This window comes from Peromyscus eremicus, chromosome 2, assembly GCF_949786415.1.
Source record: "Peromyscus eremicus chromosome 2, PerEre_H2_v1, whole genome shotgun sequence".
Taxonomy (NCBI): Eukaryota; Metazoa; Chordata; class Mammalia; order Rodentia; family Cricetidae; genus Peromyscus; species Peromyscus eremicus.
This window is the reverse complement of record NC_081417.1, coordinates 134,499,673-134,518,706: the sequence shown is the minus strand read 5'-3', so window position 1 is coordinate 134,518,706 and position 19,034 is coordinate 134,499,673. Positions and strand designations below refer to the sequence as shown.

Genomic DNA, 19,034 nt, shown 5'->3' with positions numbered 1-19,034 from the left:
AACTTGTATAATTACCAGCCAGCCACATATGTTTCAGTGTTTCAAATCCTCACAATGTTTCAAATCATGTTTTCTTTTCCCCAGAGTTCCCTACCACCAAATTAGAGATGACAGCTGTGGCTGACATTTTTGACAGAGATGGGGATGGCTACATTGACTACTACGAATTTGTGGCCGCCCTACATCCCAACAAGGATGCCTATCGACCAACAACTGATGCAGATAAAATTGAAGATGAGGTATGGAGAATTTGGAGTAGAATATTTTGGCCATAGGTTTATATCACCCTGAATTTGGATGTGTGAATCATCTTGGGAAGTAATCATTTAGAGTTAATGTTTCAACAAGCTCTAGAGGGCCTTTGACTACCGAGTTCTAGCTCGGTCTAGAGGATGGATCCAACTCCACTACTCACATCTTTGATACCATGAGGTTCAGGGAGGGATTTTGTAAGGGATCAAATGGGCTTCAAATGCAGCATCAAGGGGTAAACTGTGTCATGGGGCTGTCGAGATGGCCCAGTGGGGAAGCCTGATAACCTGAATTCAATCCCCAGAACCAATTCAATCCCTGGAACCACATGAATGTGGAAAGAGACTGATTCTCTGGGAATTTGGGGGTTCTAGATAGAAATTTGGCTCAGTTTGTGAGTTACTGTATTGGTCATTTGATTTTGATAGGTCTGTATTAGCACTTTTCCTCTAAAGAATTTTGAAGCAATGATGAATATTTCTTTCATCTGCTATTTTTTTCTCAAAATCTTTTTTGTCTCAAGTAATATTAAATTTTGAATAAAAGATAAATGCATGTGTTAAAAGCCTAAAATGAACCAGGCACAGGCCTTTAACCCCAGCAACCGGAAGACAAAGGTGAACAGATCTGAATTGGGAACCAGGCTAGTTTGCGTAGAGAGTTCTAGGACAGCCAAGACTTCAGAGTAAGATCCTTTTTCCAAAGGAAAAAGGCAAAAATGTTTAAAAAACAAATAATCAGTAGCTTCTCTGTTTACATTTTAAAACAAAGTGTTTCTCTGCCCTTACACCCTTTTGCTGTTCACAACCAACAGGTCACAAGACAAGTGGCACAGTGCAAGTGTGCAAAAAGATTTCAGGTGGAACAGATCGGAGAGAATAAATACCGGGTAAGGAAGAGAACCCAACCATTTGTGGAGGTCATTTTCTCCTGAGTCATCCTGCCTTTTCACTCCTGGTGCCTCCCGAGGCCTAGAACCGTGGACCTTCATCCCTAGGTGTCAGGTTTCATGTCCTGTGCAGTTTCACCTGAAAAGTTACCATTATCCAGGGAGACCAAAGCTTATGTTTGAGAAGGTAGAAAACGTTTTAGAACCCTTATCTCACTGCTGTCTGAAGTCTTCAGGGAAGGGAAGGGAAGGAACCTTGGGAAGCAGTTTATCAAATGACTCATGAAACAGAGCCTGGTAACCTGCCTGTAACCACAGAACTTGGGAGGCAAGTGCAGAAGGATCATTGCAAACTCAAGGCCAACTCTACATGGTATGCTCCAGCTACCCACGGCTATATCGAAAAAATATATCAATTTTCTTTCTTTTTTTTTTTTTTTTTAAGTAGGGATGAAGGGCTGGAGATGGTTCAGCATATAAAGATGCTTGCCACCAATTCTGACAACCTGAGTTCAAGGCCTAGGACCCACATGGCAAAAGGAGAAACATACACCTCAAAACTTCCCTCTGATGTGTTTGTGCACATACAAATGTCCCTTTGTTCTAATTTTTTCACTTAAAAAAGAGTGATGATTTATTCCCAAGAACTGGTCATTATAAATATAAGTGGCTCCCATGCTCATAGAAGACTGTGTCAAGGCCCCAGCACCTTAGTGTTCTATGCTGAGCTGGTCTACAGCTGGAACCTACATGCACTGGAGAGCCAGGCTCCTTCCCTGGAAAGACTTGCTAGGTTTGACCAGAAGGAGCAGTAAACTATACTTGTGTTTCAGCTTCTCTTGGAGCTAGAGTCAGGGATGTAGGAGAAACCTAAACCAGGACTCTTAAACTGTTCATCAGCTTGTCAAGAGGCCATAAAATTTTTTTAAAAAAAATCTATGGTTGGCAAAGAAGATTTAGATGGCCATCTTCAGGGGAGACACAGGAATATCCAGGTTCCATTAGGAACTCAAAAATGTCCTCAGGGCTGAAGCTGTAGCTCAGTAGGAAAGTGCTTGTGTAGCATGTACAGAATCCTGGGCTCAGCCGCCCATTTAGGGGTGTCCTGAATACACCAAGCCCAGAACACAGTAAGCTCCAGGGAGGTTTGTCTTATGTGTTGGTGTTTATTTTTGTTAGTTTGTTTAATCACCAGTGAGTGAGATGGGGTGCAAAAGCAGCACAAGACGAGAGTGGGGGGTTGATTGTAAAATGGTTCCCGTGAGAACGTGGTCAGTGTGTACCTAGACTGCGAATACGATAAAGCTGCTGTTTCCTAGTGTTAACTTGATAAAATGTTCTCTTTTTTCCCCTGCTCCTTTACTCTTACTGTCTATAGTTCTTCCTCGGCAATCAGGTACAGTGTGCCTTGCAATGTCCTCGGTGAATGTGGTCTTTGTAGCTGGTGTTGCCTGTTCTTTGCTATGGGGAAAGGACATAATCAGAAGCATGCCTGGGTCACATCTGGTTGTCTTACCAAGTGGAGAAACTGCTAACAGCTATTATCACAAAGCTATCTTATCAGCAAAAAGATACAATTTTATATTTTTTTATAAAATGAAATTTGCCATTCCAATTAGGCTGGCTAAAACAATGATACTATGCTGCACTGAGTTATAACAGTGATGACTCAGGAAAAATTGTGGCTCTGATATCATCCATTCCACCTGTAAAGAGCCTGGTTATACACTTCTATATTTGGGGTCAGAGTACCATTGACACAGTTCTGATTCATTACCAGTCTTTTAATAGTTAATACAAATTTCATAATGTATACTTGAGTCAAAAAGTCCTGAGGGTATTATCTAAGTACTAACTTAATAGTTATAGGTATTTATATTTATATTTTATAATACAAATTATAATATGGAAAGCATAATTGACTTCTGCCTAAAATTTGCAGATTATAGTGAACCATTCAAAATAAAATGGGCTCGAATTTGATTTGCACCAAGTATTGAAAGTCTTGACTCCACTTGGCAACTCTAACCTTTGAGATCTCTTTTGAGGGTTCTTGGGTGCTGTCTCTCAAATGTGGAAGGAAGTTGCATGAATAAAATCAATCTATCTGGTAGGAAGTCAGAAACACTAAGAGTTAATTTGAAGTCCTAAATCATTGTTAAAGTCTAGTTACTGCAATAATCACTAACTACAGTAATATTCTGGGCCGTTGAGAAGAACAAATACTAGAAAAATGTAAGACTGAAAACAGTCGGGTTGGTTTTAAATAAATCCTCACAATAATACCTTCCTTATAACTATAATCCTAGCTCCTTGGAAGGCAAGTTTGATGTCAATTTTAGAAATCTAACAAGTCCCTGTCTCGAATTTTGAAAATAAAAATAAAAAAGCTAATAGTGTATCTCAGAGCACTTGCCTTACACATCCCTAGAGTCTGTCCCCAGTGCTACAACTAGTCAGTAACAATCATAGTCAAGTATTCAGCATGCCTGCTTCTGATGGCTGTACCTGTTAGGTGGGGTCCCTTTGATGGGGCACCGACACCCTCCTCTACTACTCCATTAACCTGGGGGGGATTTGATGAGTTGTTCTAATGTTGTGAGCAGAATTATGAAGTGCATTTTATCGACGTAGTATGGGAGGCCTCAAAGGTTGCATGGCACATTCACACAGCTAATGTCATAAGAACTTAAGTCCCTGTCTGAGAAGGACACAGTGACTGCCAGGATTCTGCCTCTGAGTTCTCTCTGGCTCTCCCCCAGCCTTGTTCTGCAGGTCTTTAGAGATATATAGTCCTCCCACCACCTGGAGTGTGGGTCTCTGCATTCAACAGAAACAAATTAGAATCTTTCCAACAGCTTTGGGGAGATACTAAGGAAAAGCAGCCCTGAGATCAGTGGATAGATAACAAACTGGAGGGTGTAGCATTCTAAGAAGTCACCTAGACCACCCTTTCCTTTTGACTCTGGGAGACACACAGGTGCATATCCTTTCCATTCCTCATCTATCTGGAGGAAACCCAAAATAGTGGCTCAGGTTACTAATGGCACATCAGTCATCCCCAGAACCTGTTCCCTCCACGATAGGGTCTTTTCCTTACAGTTGTGGGAAGTGCTGGTTCTGCTCCACCGTGTTGTCACTCGGGCCACTTTGTGTAAACATTTAAGTGCTGTATGAGACAAATGGTGTAAGACTTTGTTTTTGGAATAAATGGCTGGGGAGGGAAGAGAAAGCGTTTTCCAGACTTCTGCCTATGCATATAGTGCATTTGAGTCAGAGCAGCAGGGGAATACAGAGGTAACCACCCACTTATTGTTACTGAGGAGGATGGTTGTGTATCTTCCTCAAACATCCTTTCTGGCAATTTCAGTTTTTCTCCCTGTTTCAAAGTTATGATTCTCCTATAACTTTGAAAACCCTAATTAAGAAGTTAAGTCCTTCTCTTTACCTCCCTGCCCCAAACAGTCTCCTTAATAACCTTAGGAATTCTGTTTCATTGACTTTTGGTTTGGTGTTTGCTTTGAAATCTTAGTATGCTTCTCTTTTGTTGCTTCTTCATTTGGGAAGGGTGATTTGTACACTTGGAAGCTCCAGACACTAAGGTAGGGCCTGGGAGTACGAGATTAGGAACGGAGACAAGAAGAAGCCCGACATACTTGTTCTAAGGTCCAGAATGATTATTGAACACTGTTTCTAATCATGATAAGAGATTAAAATTTCTATTTCTTCAACTAAATTTTAATTCTATCTAATCATTTATTCAGCTTGAAAACTTTTTCTCCTGGTGACATCACAATCAGAATATATGTAGGGTATACTTCTGAGAATCAGCTGAAGAAAAACCACACTTCTTCCTAAGCTTGTAATGAGGATGCTTTGCAAGAGTTTCTTTAATGCTTGACTTAGTATTTGCTACCATCCATTTAACTTTCCAGCACACTGTATTCAGAAGTTGACCCCCTTTCTCTAAGGAAATAAGCATAACAGTGTAGGTGCTCACTTTAGCAGAACCTTCATGGGAATCCAAATACATGTCCATCTTGCCTCCTCTACCTTTGGTACAGGAGCCAGGATGTGGCCCTCAGGAGCTAATTTTATCCCAGGGGAAGGATTTCACGACAGCGGTTCATAGGTGCAGTCTTTCTGCTTTTCTATTTGCTAGCCTTTTTATGATGATGTAAAAATGCAAAATGGAGTTAAAAATTCTTCCCCAACTTCCACCTCATTCCTGTCTGAATACAGTCTGCTTTGGGAATGTGGGGGGATATAAGTCTACACTAAGGTGTTCCTGTTAACTGAATTTCCCCTTGATTCCAGTTTGGGGATTCTCAGCAGTTGCGGCTGGTCCGTATTCTGCGCAGCACTGTGATGGTCCGTGTTGGTGGAGGATGGATGGCCTTGGATGAGTTTTTAGTGAAAAACGATCCCTGCCGAGGTAAGGAAGCACCCCAACCAGGGGTGACATGGAAGGATGTAATATCAACCCACACTGATTCTCTGGGAAGCATTGATGGTGGTCTTTCTGATTTTTGTCTTGTTATTAAGATGTCTGATATTGTCCCATCCAACACAGATTAGAACCTCGAGGTTTCAGGGAGAAAAACCTGAAGACACTGATGCTGTCAGGAAAGAACACAGGAATGAGAATTAAGCATTTGTTGGTAGCCAGGAGGTGGTGCTTAGGAGTGCTTAGGAGGCAGAGCCAGGAGGATCTCTGTGAGTTTGAGGCCAGCCTGGTCTACAAAGCGAGATCCAGGACAGGCACCAAAACTACACAGAGAAACCCTGTCTCATAAAACCAAAAAAAAAAAAAAAAATTGTTGGTGTCTCTAGGCTTTCATATTTGGGAGGTGGAGGGAGGAGATAAAATGTTCAAAGTCATCCTCAGGTTCATGGCAAGTTCAAGGCCAGCCTGAGCTAGAATAGAAACCCTATCTCCAAAACAGAATAAGAATTTATTGGTGTTACCTATTTATGTTAGGGTGTGACATTAGCACTAACCCAGTGTGAAGCCTTGGTTCTTTTTAGAGCCTCTGATCCTCTAGCCTGTAATTCCTGTGGCTGAGACTCAGAGCATGCTAAGCTCCTCCCATCCAGAGGACTAGTGATGGTCCTAAATTGGGGGAAGTTAAAGGGCATGTACCTGCAGCCCCACAGACGGTTGCCTGAGCAAGACATGAAAAGACAGCCACCCACCCCCGGGCAAAAGAAAACATCAGCACAGCCTGAGCAGATAGTAGCTGTAGCTGCAGCTAGGGGACAGATGGCCAAACCCCAGCTGCTGCATCTTGCCCAGCCACACCCAATCCCTTTTCCTGTTAGGAGAGCTCCGTATGGGTGCACAGGAGCCCCAGCTGTCTGTCTTCCTTGACTGGTTTCTGTGTTTCCTGCTCTGTCTCTGTCTTTGTGTTTACATCTTTTTTATTCCAGTTCATCATCCCGGGAGTAAAATAAAGCGTTCTGATTCCAGCTCTTCGATTTCCAGTCAGTCTCCCATAGGTTGGCTTTTATGCTTTGTCCCTCTTCCCCTACACCTGGTCCTTTGAGAATGGCTTTGCTTCCTAAACTGTAACATCTCTTGGCTCTGTGAGATCCACTGCCTTGGTGAATGCTCAAAATAGCCACACCATTGCTTTTCAACAACTCCATATTGACAGGGTATAAAATATTTCTAATGAGATAGTAGCCACAGAATTTGATCACTATTTACTAAATACCCTCTACATAGAGTAAGTAAATAAATACCTCTACATATAAGCACTTTACAAATAAGAACACATTTGCATCTCATATCTATCCTATGAGGTATAGATTCTGTTATCTCCATTTTATAGGGTAGGAGCTTGAGATATGGAAATTTTAAGTAACTTAAGGGCCAGCCAGGTTCCTAAGTGGTGGTCCTGACCACCACCCTGTACTCTCACATGTTACCTGTGTGTATAGTTGGTCCAGCCTGTGCAATTAGATTATTAAAGCTTATTCATAAGCTAAACAAAGATAAATGTTTGCAACACCGTTACATAACTTCTTTGAAGTGGTTTTCAATCATTCTGAAAGATTAAGAGATACCTAAAGGGTATGGTTCTCACATGAGTTCAGGAGTATCTATGAGTTTCTTCTCTTTAGTTCATTCTGCATTTACTCCAATAGGCCAGAATAATAGCTGAGGAGTAATGATTGCTATCAGAAGTTTTTAAATTTAAGTTTGACAATACCTTTTCCGATAAACTGTAAAAAGACTTAGTCACTTTTAGTATTTAATCAATCATATCATGAACTTGAACAACATACGCATCTTTTTAACCTTATCTCTGTAAAAACAACGAAACAGTGTTCTCTCAATCTATTATCGCCCCGTTTTTCCTGTCATGTATATAGTTAGGCTAAGCAGCACCGACACTGCATGTGGCCTTTATGATCCCTGGTTGCCTGTTTGTTTGCTGCCTGCTCTGTTCACACTTGTATTATGCTGCTGGCTGGCAAGAGTACTTTCTGCTTATCTTTATCTTCCTCAGTAAAAATTGGAACTCCAAGGAAATTGAGGAGGGCTACCTAATACTGTTTTCTGTGGGAACTGGTAGCCCTCTTCTTCATCCTTCAGAGTAAAGGTAAGACACTCCAACTCTCCAGGAATGCCTCCTTGGAGCTTGGCAATCAACTTCTGTCCATTGACTGAAATAGAACTTACCAGCAGCTTTCAGTAACTACCACCAGTGGACTTTCTTGTCACATCAAAACAGTGCTAGAAGTAAGCACCAAGGGCTAGAGTGCATGCCAGTAAGTTGGAGGGACATGAACATCAAGAAGACAAGTTACTTGCTGGGCCTGGTAGCATTTGCCTATAATTCCAGCTATTTAAGGCAGAAGCAGGAGGATCAAGAATTGTAGCTTGGGGCTACATCGTAAAACCCTTCATCAAAAAATAGACGAAGCCGGGCAGTGGTGGTGCACACCTTTAATCCCAGCACTTGGGAGGCAGAGGCAGGCGGATCTTTGTGAGTTCGAGGCCAGCCTGGTCTACAGAGCGAGTTCCAGGACAGACACCAAAACTACACAGAGAAACCCTGACTGGAAAAACCAAAAAAAAAAAAAAAAAAAAAAAAAGTGGATAAGGACCTATCTAGGGTTTCTGTAGGGCCAATTGCTGTTGTATCTTTGTGCCTGTGAACTATAGAGGATGATATGCTGAAGACATCATAGAATTATCAACAAGATTATTAATACCAATTCATTTATTACTTCCTTTCACATAGCTACTGAAGCAATAAACAATCTCAATGTGTTGGTTTAGCCAAATTTAAAAAATAATAATATTCCACTAGGTGGGTCTGCTATTTAGTTTTCTGATACTGCCACAGTGGGTCTTGTTTGTTTGTTTGTTTTTGTGACAAAGGAGGTCATACAGACTGCTTTGGATGGAGATGAAAACAGAGCTTCTAGGCCTAGTGAGGTGAGACGGCTCAGCAGATGAAGGCATTTACTGCCAAGCCTGGTGCCTGGAACCTATGTAGTGAAAGGAGAGAACTGACCCCTGAAGTTGTCCTCTGACTTACACATGCACACTGGGGCATGTTTGTGCTTTTTAAAAATGGGTAGAGCTGTGTCTGATGGACTGTGTATATATATTTTAAAGGGTTAGACATTACTTCCCTCGAGTAGTAAAGATCTAGAAATCTTCATTTATGGAGATCTAAAAGATAGTTTTCAGGGCTGGAGAAATGACTGGGTCAGTAGTTAAGAGTTCAGTTCCCACCCCATCAGGAGACTTACAACTGCCTATAAGTCTAGCTCCAAAGGATCTAATGCCCTCTTCTGGCTTCTGTGAGCACCTGCACTCATGTGCGCATGCATACACACACACACACATACACACACACACACACACACACACACACACACACACACACACACGTTATAAAATAAAGATAAGTAGCTAGAGAGCTGGCTCAGTAACTAGAGTTACTCTTACAGAGGGCACAGCAAATGCAGTTCCCAGAACCCATCTGGTGGCTCACAGCCATCCATAATTCCATTTCTAGGGATTCCACACCTTCTTCTGACCTCCACAGTCATCAGGCACACATGGTACTCATACATACATGCAGACAGGACACTCATACTCATAATCTAAAAAATATTTGGCTTAGAACTCTGAACAGGTGTGCACTCATGTTCATGTGTGAGCCCATTGAACCAGAGTTTATTTAGGGCTACTAAAGGAGCATACACCTCTGGAGAAAATGTCTCCCCCTCCCCCAGCAAAGCTGCTTGTATAAATTTATCCTTAGGAAACGTCAGAATATGTACAAAAATAGTTTAGAAGTTGTCACAGCATTGGATGCTGTATTTTTGAAACTATTAGCAAATTAGAAGTGTAACATTTAACCAGTAAAATGACATATATATGATGAAATTATACTTCAAAGTTAGTTGAAGTTTAACATGAGACACATAGGAAATGGAGAAATATTTCTGATACCTTTGTGTTAAAAGTATGTATACAGTTGCTCAAAGAAACAAAGACATGCCAGTATGTTAACGGTGATGTGCTGTAGGATGTAAGAATGAGCAGCTTTTGTTCTTAGAGGAGGAGTGCAGGTGTGCGGAAGCTTGTAAAAGCCAGACGCTGACATTGGGATATCTTCCTCAGGCATTTCTGTCACTAAACCTGGAGCTTGCTGGTTAGGCTAGACTGACTAACCAGTGAGCCACCAGGGTCTGCCTGCCTCCTCTCCCTAGCGCTGGGGTTACAAATGCCCCCTCCATACCTGGCATTTACATGGCTTCTGGGACTGCAAGAAGGTCCCCTTATGAAGTTGACCTTTACCTAGCAAATGCCATGGAGTAGTGGAGATAAGCTGATGTGGATGATGTCATAAAGAGAATGGCCAGGAATGGCTTGGAGGCAGGGTAGAGAGCATTGCTAATATAATAGACAGGCTGCCTCTGCTGTGATTTGACCAATCTTTGTAGGCACTTCATTCCTTTGTCTAGTGGGATAGAGATGCTAATGAAAATCAAGTATAGTATTGCATGTGGTAACACTGTATAAATTATAGTGTGAGAGGAACATAATTTTATCACTCCATTACTACAGATAGTCCTCTTTGTGTGTGTGTTTGTTGAGATGGGATTTTGCTCTGTTTGCCCAAGCTAGTCTCAAACTCATGGGCTGAAGCATCCTCCCTGCCTCAGTCTGAAGTAGCTGGTTCATGCTACCACCTGCCTATAGCTAGCTTCTCTAAAACATTTTAAATGTGGCTATCCCCAACTAGTTGCTGTTCCCAAGGCTTTCTCTTGTGTCCTCTGTTGATTTTTCTCCTCCCCTCAGGCAGTGTGTTTAGAAGGGAACTATCAAATGTTTACTCAATTAGGGTTCCACCACCACCTGCCAGATAGGTTTAGTATCTTCTTCAGATGAACAGTTGATAGTGGACGAACAGGTCCAAGGTTACTGCAGGACATTGTCCAGTGAGAAATCAAAGGATCTTTTCCAGAGGATGTATTTCTTTTAAATTAGCAGTGTCTTTGACGTCAACATTTGTTCTGACTGTACTTGATATCTCTGACTAAATCCATATTTGAAGTTCTGGTCTTACAGCTCCAGAAAGCGAGGAGGCAGCTCCTGTTTGCCTTCAGTACTCTTCCTGACTCTCCCTTCAGTTCCTCCCCTACTTGCAACTGCTCTTTCAGCTTTTACCTAACAGATTCTCACTCAGTTTTGTGCATGTCTTGGTCTTTCTCTCTCCCTACATGTTTGCTTCTTAAAGACTCTGTCCTTATCTCTACTGTCCTGGCTTTCTGAACCCCTTCCTTTAGGATTATTATTGACAGAATTCAAATGGAAGAGTCTTGATGCCATTAATGTGTTTTCTCCACTATCTCATTACCATGTATCTTATAAAAATTCAGCAAAAAGTACACATGTCTATGAGAGAGAAAACAGGAGTTTGATTAAGATCTGAGGCTTGTGTCATGTTGCATTTATGTCTCCTTGAGCAGCTACGGTGGGCTTACCCCAGGGGACAGCAGCAAAGTCAGATGATGACAGCAGAGTAGATGGTCCCCTGTTGATAGGCTTGCTTGTTAGAGCAAGCTAAGATCTTAGCCAGTGTGTCTGCTGGGGGTCAGAACATGACAAAGCTGTTTTTAAAGAATCCATAGGTGGTATAAAACCTATGCACAGCTTACTGTTGTTATGGGGTCAAGCAGCTGTATGACCATCCAAGATATATTTTTAAGATAACTAACTATATGCATGTGTGTGTGTTTGTTCTCTTTTTAGCACGAGGCAGAACTAACATAGAACTTCGAGAAAAATTCATCCTGCCAGAAGGGGCATCCCAGGGGATGACTCCATTCCGATCACGGGGTCGAAGATCCAAACCATCTTCCCGAGCTGCTTCTCCCACTCGCTCCAGCTCAAGTGCTAGTCAGAGTAATCACAGCTGTACGTCCATGCCTTCTTCTCCAGCCACCCCAGCCAGCGGGACCAAGGTGTGTGCTGACCTCCCTTGTGCTGTTCTTCGCTATTCCTATCTTGGTAGATGCTCGTAGATGGGCAGACCTTGAAAAGCCTAGCAAGAAAAAGAACGTAAAAACATAGAGCAACTCTGCCCAGATCCCCACAGTGCACAGACCACCACCTTTGAGGGATTTTGTAAAATTCCTGTTCAGGCTGGTTACATCAGAAACGCTTCTTTCTTCTTACTCTTAGTTTGACTTGGAGTTTGTCCAGAGTTAGGTCACTCGTTTGGAAAGTCCAGGTACTGTCTGTGCAACTGGAGCTGACAGATGGGCTTGCTGGTACAGTGAGATATACGTGAAGAATACCTTCTACCTGCTCCATCTCGGCCCATTGGACTTCCGTCTATTTTATTTGTTTTCTGTTTCTTTAAAATTTAGTGTCCTCCCCCCCCCCCAATTTACTCCCCTTTCTGTTCCATTTTTCAATTGTTTCTGCCCTTCCCTTTGGATCTCCCTTTCACAGACTCCACTTCAGCTCTCTCGCTGTTATGACAAACCCTGGTTGGTAAACAGTAAAGCTGGCACCCATGTCAGGGACAGCCATTGTCCTGACCTCCAGCTACTCAGTCCTGAGGTAGAGTATGGCTTTGCTGAGTGGGACACAGTCACGAAGAGGCCGTCACTCATGCCAAGAACCTGCCCAGCTCTTTTTCCTGACATGAGCCCAATGTCTCTTCCATCTCTGGGATGCTTGCTGACACAGCTGATTGATCAAGTTGGCCAAGTGTTTTCAGGAGTTTCTAACTCGGATTCACTAAAATTGGAGATGAATAAGAGATGCCTAAAACAAGATTGTTTAACAGCTTTATAAGTTTTTAAGCATAATATTTGTTCAGGATGATGGATCACAGTCATTCCTGGCTGTTTACTTGTTAATATGACTTGTAAATAGGTCTCTTGGAATCTCCAAATGTCAGCTACACAGACGAGTTACAAACACTTGAAATTAAACCACAGCGCATGTTCACCAATGTTCTATGTGTTTAGAACAGGAGGATGATTTGCAAGGTCCCTCCCCAGGGTGGTTGGTGCTGCCACATGGGTCCAAGGCATGGGTGCTCTCTACTCCAGCCAAGCACAGTTTCCCTACAAGTGAGCACTGCTCTGGGGCTCCAGCTCTACCTTCTTGGTTCCTTGGCTGGATGTCGTAGCACACACCTATAATCCCAGCACTTGGGAGGCTGAGGCAGCAGATTGCACGTCAAAGCTGTGTGGACCATATATTGAGACCCTGTCTCAAAAGAGGAAAAGAAAAAAACTGAAACAAAACCTGGGCAGAGAGGTTGTGTAATAGCAGCATACTTTGCATCTCTCAGCCCCTGCAGAGAATGTTGAATTCTAACCCTCCAAGCACAGTGTTGCTTTGGTCGGGCACAGAAGCCAGGGGCTGTGAATGAACTGCCACTTATGGACTTACCCCACTCCCAGCTCAAACTCCATCTGAGAACTGTGGGCTATGGTCTCAGGAACTGGGCACTGGCTGACTGCCTGAGAACCCAAGATTTAACTTGCCCTTGCTTTTTCCCTCTGTGATGGCTCCAGCTCCATTGAAATCCCAAATGTAAAAAGTGCCCGTGTTGCTCCAACAGACTCCATAGGGTTCAGAAACGGCCTTTTGTGTTTTATTTTACAATGTAATCTTTTGTTTCAAGTTGTTTACTCGTTGAGACTCTGTAGCCAGGCCAGGCTCTAACTTAGAACCCCAGTCCAGAGGCGCCAGAGCTGTGAACTCCAGGCAGCGGTGCTCAGGAAGGATAGCTCTTGGGACTGATGCTCCTCCTCCTGGGTGGCCAGGAGAGGTCTTGCTTGGGTGTCAATCACTTCCTGTCGCTTTTGCTTTTCCTTTGTGAAGAAATTCACCCTGCACAATGAGATGGGGTGCTTTATCCTCCTATCTATAGAAGCATCTTAAAGGTTCTGGAAAACAATTTACCCAACTTAATTCAAGGAAAAATTGGAATTGTATACCATGTCATAAGTAATATTTTAAAACAGACTGTAAAATATTCTTTCTCTACATTGAGTCTATGTGAGTAAGGAAATGTAGCTCCTACCAGTAACAGCAGTCATAAAATGCAGCTCTTGTTCAGGTTAAGATGTGCATCTGTGCATTGTTTTTTCAGCAAGGTGGTATGGAGTCGTCCTTTTTTGCCACGTAGTTGTAGGTGCTAAGATGTAAGAGTACATAATAAAACAAAAGTTTCTGCTTTTATGGAATTGATGCTTTAATGTGAGACAAAGGCAATAAGCATGTATGTATGTCAAGCAGTGAAAAATGCTATCCTTAAAAATGGAAATGCAGAAGTAGAAGAGAGCTTCCAGTGGTGTTGAGAGGTGAGGCCTCTCTGACGAGATCGCCCTCTCACCATAGCCCTGAAGTACATGGTCTAAGCATGAGTGTGTTTGGGGAGGAAGGTCACTGTGCAGGGACAGTGTGGGCTCAGTTCAGAACAAGGGGACAAGATTTCCCTGGGCCGTAGGGTGTGTGATAGAAATGGAGAGACAGGATCCATCCCTTACCTCCCGAGGGAGAAGCAGAGACGTAGAGGTGCTCATGAGAGATCTTGACTACAGCTGCTGTGTGTGCTTTAGAGTGCGGCCCAGCACACTGGTGCACAGGGCTTTGGTTTTCTCCTGTAACCCATCATTCATTTGTAACTGTAGTGTCTGTCTTACTACTTGAAGATCTTCTCATATTCCTAGGGAAGTTTATCAGCAGGATAACAGACATTGAACGGTTGCCATTCCTAGGGAATAACAGACACTAGAAGACACTCAAATTTTTAATTGGACCTTGTAACCTCTTGAGAATATTTTAAAAATCTATGATTAAAGCATTTTGTAAAAAAAAAAAATCTTTGTTTTCCTGGACTTTTAATTTGCTTTTCAAATGATTGTCTATAAAGAGGCTTTTAAATAGACTATATAATTACATACTTAAAGATTTTATCAAGTAAATATGATCTTTTATTATTTTTAAGGTTACTCCAGCAGCAGGCAGCAAGCTAAAACGACCAACACCAACTTTCCATTCTAGCCGAACATCCCTCGCTGGCGACACCAGCAATAGTTCTTCTCCAGCGTCCACAGGTGCCAAAACTAACCGGGCAGGTAAGTGCCCACCATGCATAGGGCTGGGGGTGGGGGGAACTGGGCAAGCACTGGCCTCTCGGGAGCCGGTGCTGGGAAGAGCACTCAGTGTCCTGCCCAGAAAGACGCTTGCACTTTGGAGGCGGCCATCGCTTTTTTCTGTCAGTGCAGCAAACTCTAACCTCTGCACTCCACACTGGAGCCTTGTGTGGGTCAGCAGTGATGAGTCGGGAGAGTGGAAGGAAGAAAGGGCCGGCCCAGAGCTGAAGCAAACTGTTAATAACTTTCCTAATGCACTGTGTTCTGTATGGCTGCCGGTGAACTGGGAAAGGCGAAGCTGGCTAACAGCAGCTCCTCCTGGGAACCTGAAAACTGGCCTCTTAGCTTCTCCCCTTCCCACCTGCACCTCCATTTGCCATCTGCTCACATTTGCTACAACCTCATCAGTTCACTTACCTGAGCTGTGGTGTCTAAGCAGCTTTGAAAGGTGATCTGGCCGGGCGGTGGTGGCGTACACCTTTAATCCCAGCACTCAGGAGGCAGAGGCAGGCCGATCTCTGTGAGTTCGAGGCCAGCCTGTATACAGAGCGAGATCCAGGGAAGGCACCAAAACTACACAGAGAAACCCTGTCTCGAAAACCAAAAAAAAAAGTATGGATCCAGAATGGCTGTGGTTTCCCCCAAGGCCACTCAGCAAATCAAGAGCTATTAACAGCGACCCCTTGGCCTCCAGTCACTTGTGTTTCCATATCACGCCTTCTCCATTAAATCTCCTGCTTTACTCTTAAATTCCAGACCCTAAGAAGTCCGCCAGCCGTCCTGGGAGTCGGGCCGGGAGCCGGGCCGGGAGCCGGGCCAGCAGTCGGAGGGGAAGTGATGCCTCTGACTTTGACCTTCTAGAGACTCAGTCGGCTTGTTCAGACACTTCTGAGAGCAGCGCTGCAGGGGGCCAGGGCAGCTCCAGAAGAGGGCTCACCAAACCTTCCAAAATCCCAACCATGTCTAAGAAGACCACCACTGCCTCCCCCAGGACTCCGGGTCCCAAGCGATAACACTGTACAAGCACCTCACACCACTACCCACTTTGAATCCTGCTCCATACATTGGGTGTATATTTATTCTGAACGGGAGAAGTTATATTGTTAAAATTGTAAAAGAATAATTGTGTTATGAAGCTGCCTTATTTTTTTTTCCTTTTTGTAAGTTACTATTTTCATGTGAATATTTATGTAGATAAAATTTGCCTCCTGGTAACCCTGTAATGGATGGGGCCCAGAGATGAAATATTTGAGGAAAACAAAAGGTCAAGACACAAATGTGTATTAAAAAGAAAAGCCTCTAAATAGGGTTTCATGTGGCGCAGGGTTGTAAACCTGCTTTATCTTTTAGGATTATTCCTAAATGCATCTTCTTTATAAACTTGACTTGCTATATCAGCAAGATAAATTATATTAAAAATAAGAATTCCGCAATGTTTAAGGAACTCTTCTTTTTAAATCACAGACACCTGGATTAGCAAGAACTAAGGAGAGGGCACTTAGGATTACATTTCCATTGTTTTACTGTCATGTAATTCTAGCTGGAGAGACAGAACCTCCTCTAGATCTGTTTGCACAGGATCCAGCAAAGAAGTTCATTGAGTACTGTCTTACACTAATGTCTCTGTCCTGGGTGTTAAAGACGCATAGCTGCTAGGATTCAGGGGTGAAAGGACATTTCAGAACATTGGGGTTTGAAACTGATTTGTAACTAACTGTCCAGCCTAGCCATTAAGAACTCCTGTGCTCACCAGGCCCCCGGCCCTGGTGAGGGAGACTCCTTGGTGGCACTGTGAATTACAGATCTGTTTATCTGCTTTTTTCTTTTCTTTTTTTTCTTTTTTTTTTTTTTTTTTTTGCTATTTATTTAAATTGATCAACCTCCCACAAACTGAGGAATGAATTCCATAAGCCTATTTTGAAATGTGGACCTAAGACAAACACTTGCTCATCCTTTAACGGAGTTCACCAGCACACTTGTTCACCAGTCCCGTTTGCTTCCGTCTTTTTTGTGTGTAATAAAGTCAGCTGACCAAGTGACCACAAAGGGAGGCTGTCTGGGGCTCCTGTTTTTTTAGCTGCTGTTCCTCGTCAGCTCCGACCATGTTGCTGTGTGATTATCTCAATTGGTTTTAATTGAGGCAGAAATTGAAGCTCTACCAATGAACTGTTTAAAAACAAGACACACTTTTGTATTAAAATTGCTTGCAGTAACAAATGTTTTGTAATTCCTGGCTTTATTCTGAACCACTACTTTATATTTAAATGTTACCCCTAAGGCATAAAAATGTTGTAGTACTTAAATACATCATTCAACAAGAGTTTTCTTGATGGAAAAATCATAGAACTCATTACTTTTTTCTCACCCTTGTTAATTTTAACGAGGCACCAAAGAAGTGGGATGTTTTCACACAGATGTGTAGGGATACTGTCCACCTACGTGATTCAACAGATAGTATGTGAGAAGTTTACCTTGGGGTGGGCAAACGTCCCACAGTATGATGAAATTTCTGTTACTTGATTGAACTTCACAAGCCAGGGTAGTTCTGTTAACCTTGAGACCACTGTGTAGGATGGAAGCAAATGGGCATGCAAGCCCGTGGTACAGAAAGATGCCTATTTGGCTGAACTAGCTGATCAGATGGCACCGTAATGGGAGATGGGTGACCATAAACGGGCCCACCCCCTCTCACAGTGGCCAGGTGATACACGTCACCTGGTGCTTACCTTGACAGATGTCTTGCAGCTGTGTACATCTCAAGAGCCATTATTTCCTTCACTAGTGTTGAATTTACTGGTTTGCCCACGTGCCCTCCTGTCATAGTCCACAGTGGAAAGGGTAGAGGCCCTCTAGCTAGTATCCAGACTCATGAAGGAAAACACTGCCTAGTTACTGGGGAAGACGGCTCAGGTGAAGTTGAGCGCACTGGACATCTCTCAATTCTGGAAGGCAGTCCATTCTGATTCCTTTGTTTTACAGATGGAGAGGCAGGTGTGTGCAGATCACAGTGTGAAGCTACTAGTGAATGTTTCTGGGGTTGAACCTGTGACTCCTGTGCTAGTCTGATGCCTCGACTTCCTCCAGTCCTTAGCTGGCCCTGACGTGACTAGTACAACCAGATACTGACTTGAGTAATGGGAACGCAAGAAAGGGTTCAAACTCACATCTATGTTCTTGCTCTTCAGGCCACATGCCCCTCTTAGAACTCTAGAATTTGGCAAGATGTAAATGCTTGTTTGCCAAAGCTCCATAAGGCCACCTGTTGAGATTGAAGGGAATATATAGCCTGGTGTGTTCCACACTTCCTGGGTGACCTTAAAGCTATCAACTTGGGATTGGAGAGTTGGCTCAGCCGTTAAGAGCACTTGCTGCCCTTGGAGAAGACTTGTTCAGTTCCCAGCATCCATACAGTGGCATACAGCCACCTGTAAGTCCAGCTCCAGGGAATCTTCTGGCTTCCATGGATACCTGTGCACACATGCACATACCCACATACTACACATACTCATAATTAAAAATCTTTTGGGGCTAGAGAGATGCTAAGAGCATTTGCTGCTCTTCCAAAGAACCTGGGTTTTCTCCCAGAACCCTTATCAGACTGCCTCAATAGGCATCTGCACTCACATGTACATACTTACATGTGACAGACACACCTCCTCATTTTGTTTTGGAGACAAGGTCTCACTATGTAGCCTTGGCTGTCCTGGAACTCACTAAGTAGACCAAGCTGGCCTTGCACTGCTTCTGCCTCCCAAGTGCTGGGATTAAAGTCGTGTGCTACCACAACCAGCTTTATGTACACATAATTTAAATAGATTTGTTTTTAATATCAGATCTTTTCCTTAAAAAGCTATTGGAATTTAATGTAGGATAGTGCCTTCACCCAAATTGGCTTCTGCTTCCTGTGCCCAGCAGCAGGAGCATGTCAGGAGTGGCTAGCACCCATCTCTCCAGGGTAGACTACCTGCTCTTACTTTCTTTCCAGGTTTAGGTTCTAAGTGTTCATCAAAGCTCAGCTGGCAGGTGCGGGTGGGGAGCATCTAGAGAGGTGGCTCCGGGTTTAAGAGCATATAATGTTCTTGCAGGTCTTGAGCTAAGTTCCCAGCACCTACATAGGGTGAGAAATCCAATGCCTCTAGCCTCTAAGAACATAGGCACTCATATGCACACACACTTAAAATAAATCTTTCAAAAACAGAAGTGGGGCAGTGGCAGCGCACGCCTTCAATCCCAGCAC

At 43.2% G+C, this 19,034-nt stretch overlaps 1 protein-coding gene across 2 annotated transcripts in view; it reads left to right on the top strand.

Moving 5' to 3' along the window:
* Macf1 (microtubule actin crosslinking factor 1) overlaps positions 1–17,014 on the top strand; it is a 322,169-nt gene extending 305,155 nt beyond the window's left edge. Inside the window, exons 92-99 of one of the 2 annotated variants that reach the window (XM_059254918.1) lie at positions 85–239; positions 1,067–1,141; positions 2,520–2,537; positions 5,459–5,576; positions 11,427–11,638; positions 12,132–12,242; positions 14,650–14,779; positions 15,554–17,014. In XM_059254918.1, the coding sequence (XP_059110901.1) occupies positions 85–239; positions 1,067–1,141; positions 2,520–2,537; positions 5,459–5,576; positions 11,427–11,638; positions 12,132–12,242; positions 14,650–14,779; positions 15,554–15,810 (1,076 nt within the window). In that variant the 3' untranslated portion in view covers positions 15,811–17,014. The remainder of the gene's footprint in view (positions 1–84; positions 240–1,066; positions 1,142–2,519; positions 2,538–5,458; positions 5,577–11,426; positions 11,639–12,131; positions 12,243–14,649; positions 14,780–15,553) is intronic. The other variant, XM_059254919.1, reaches the window with a different exon arrangement.
* Positions 17,015–19,034: the final 2,020 nt, after the last annotated feature.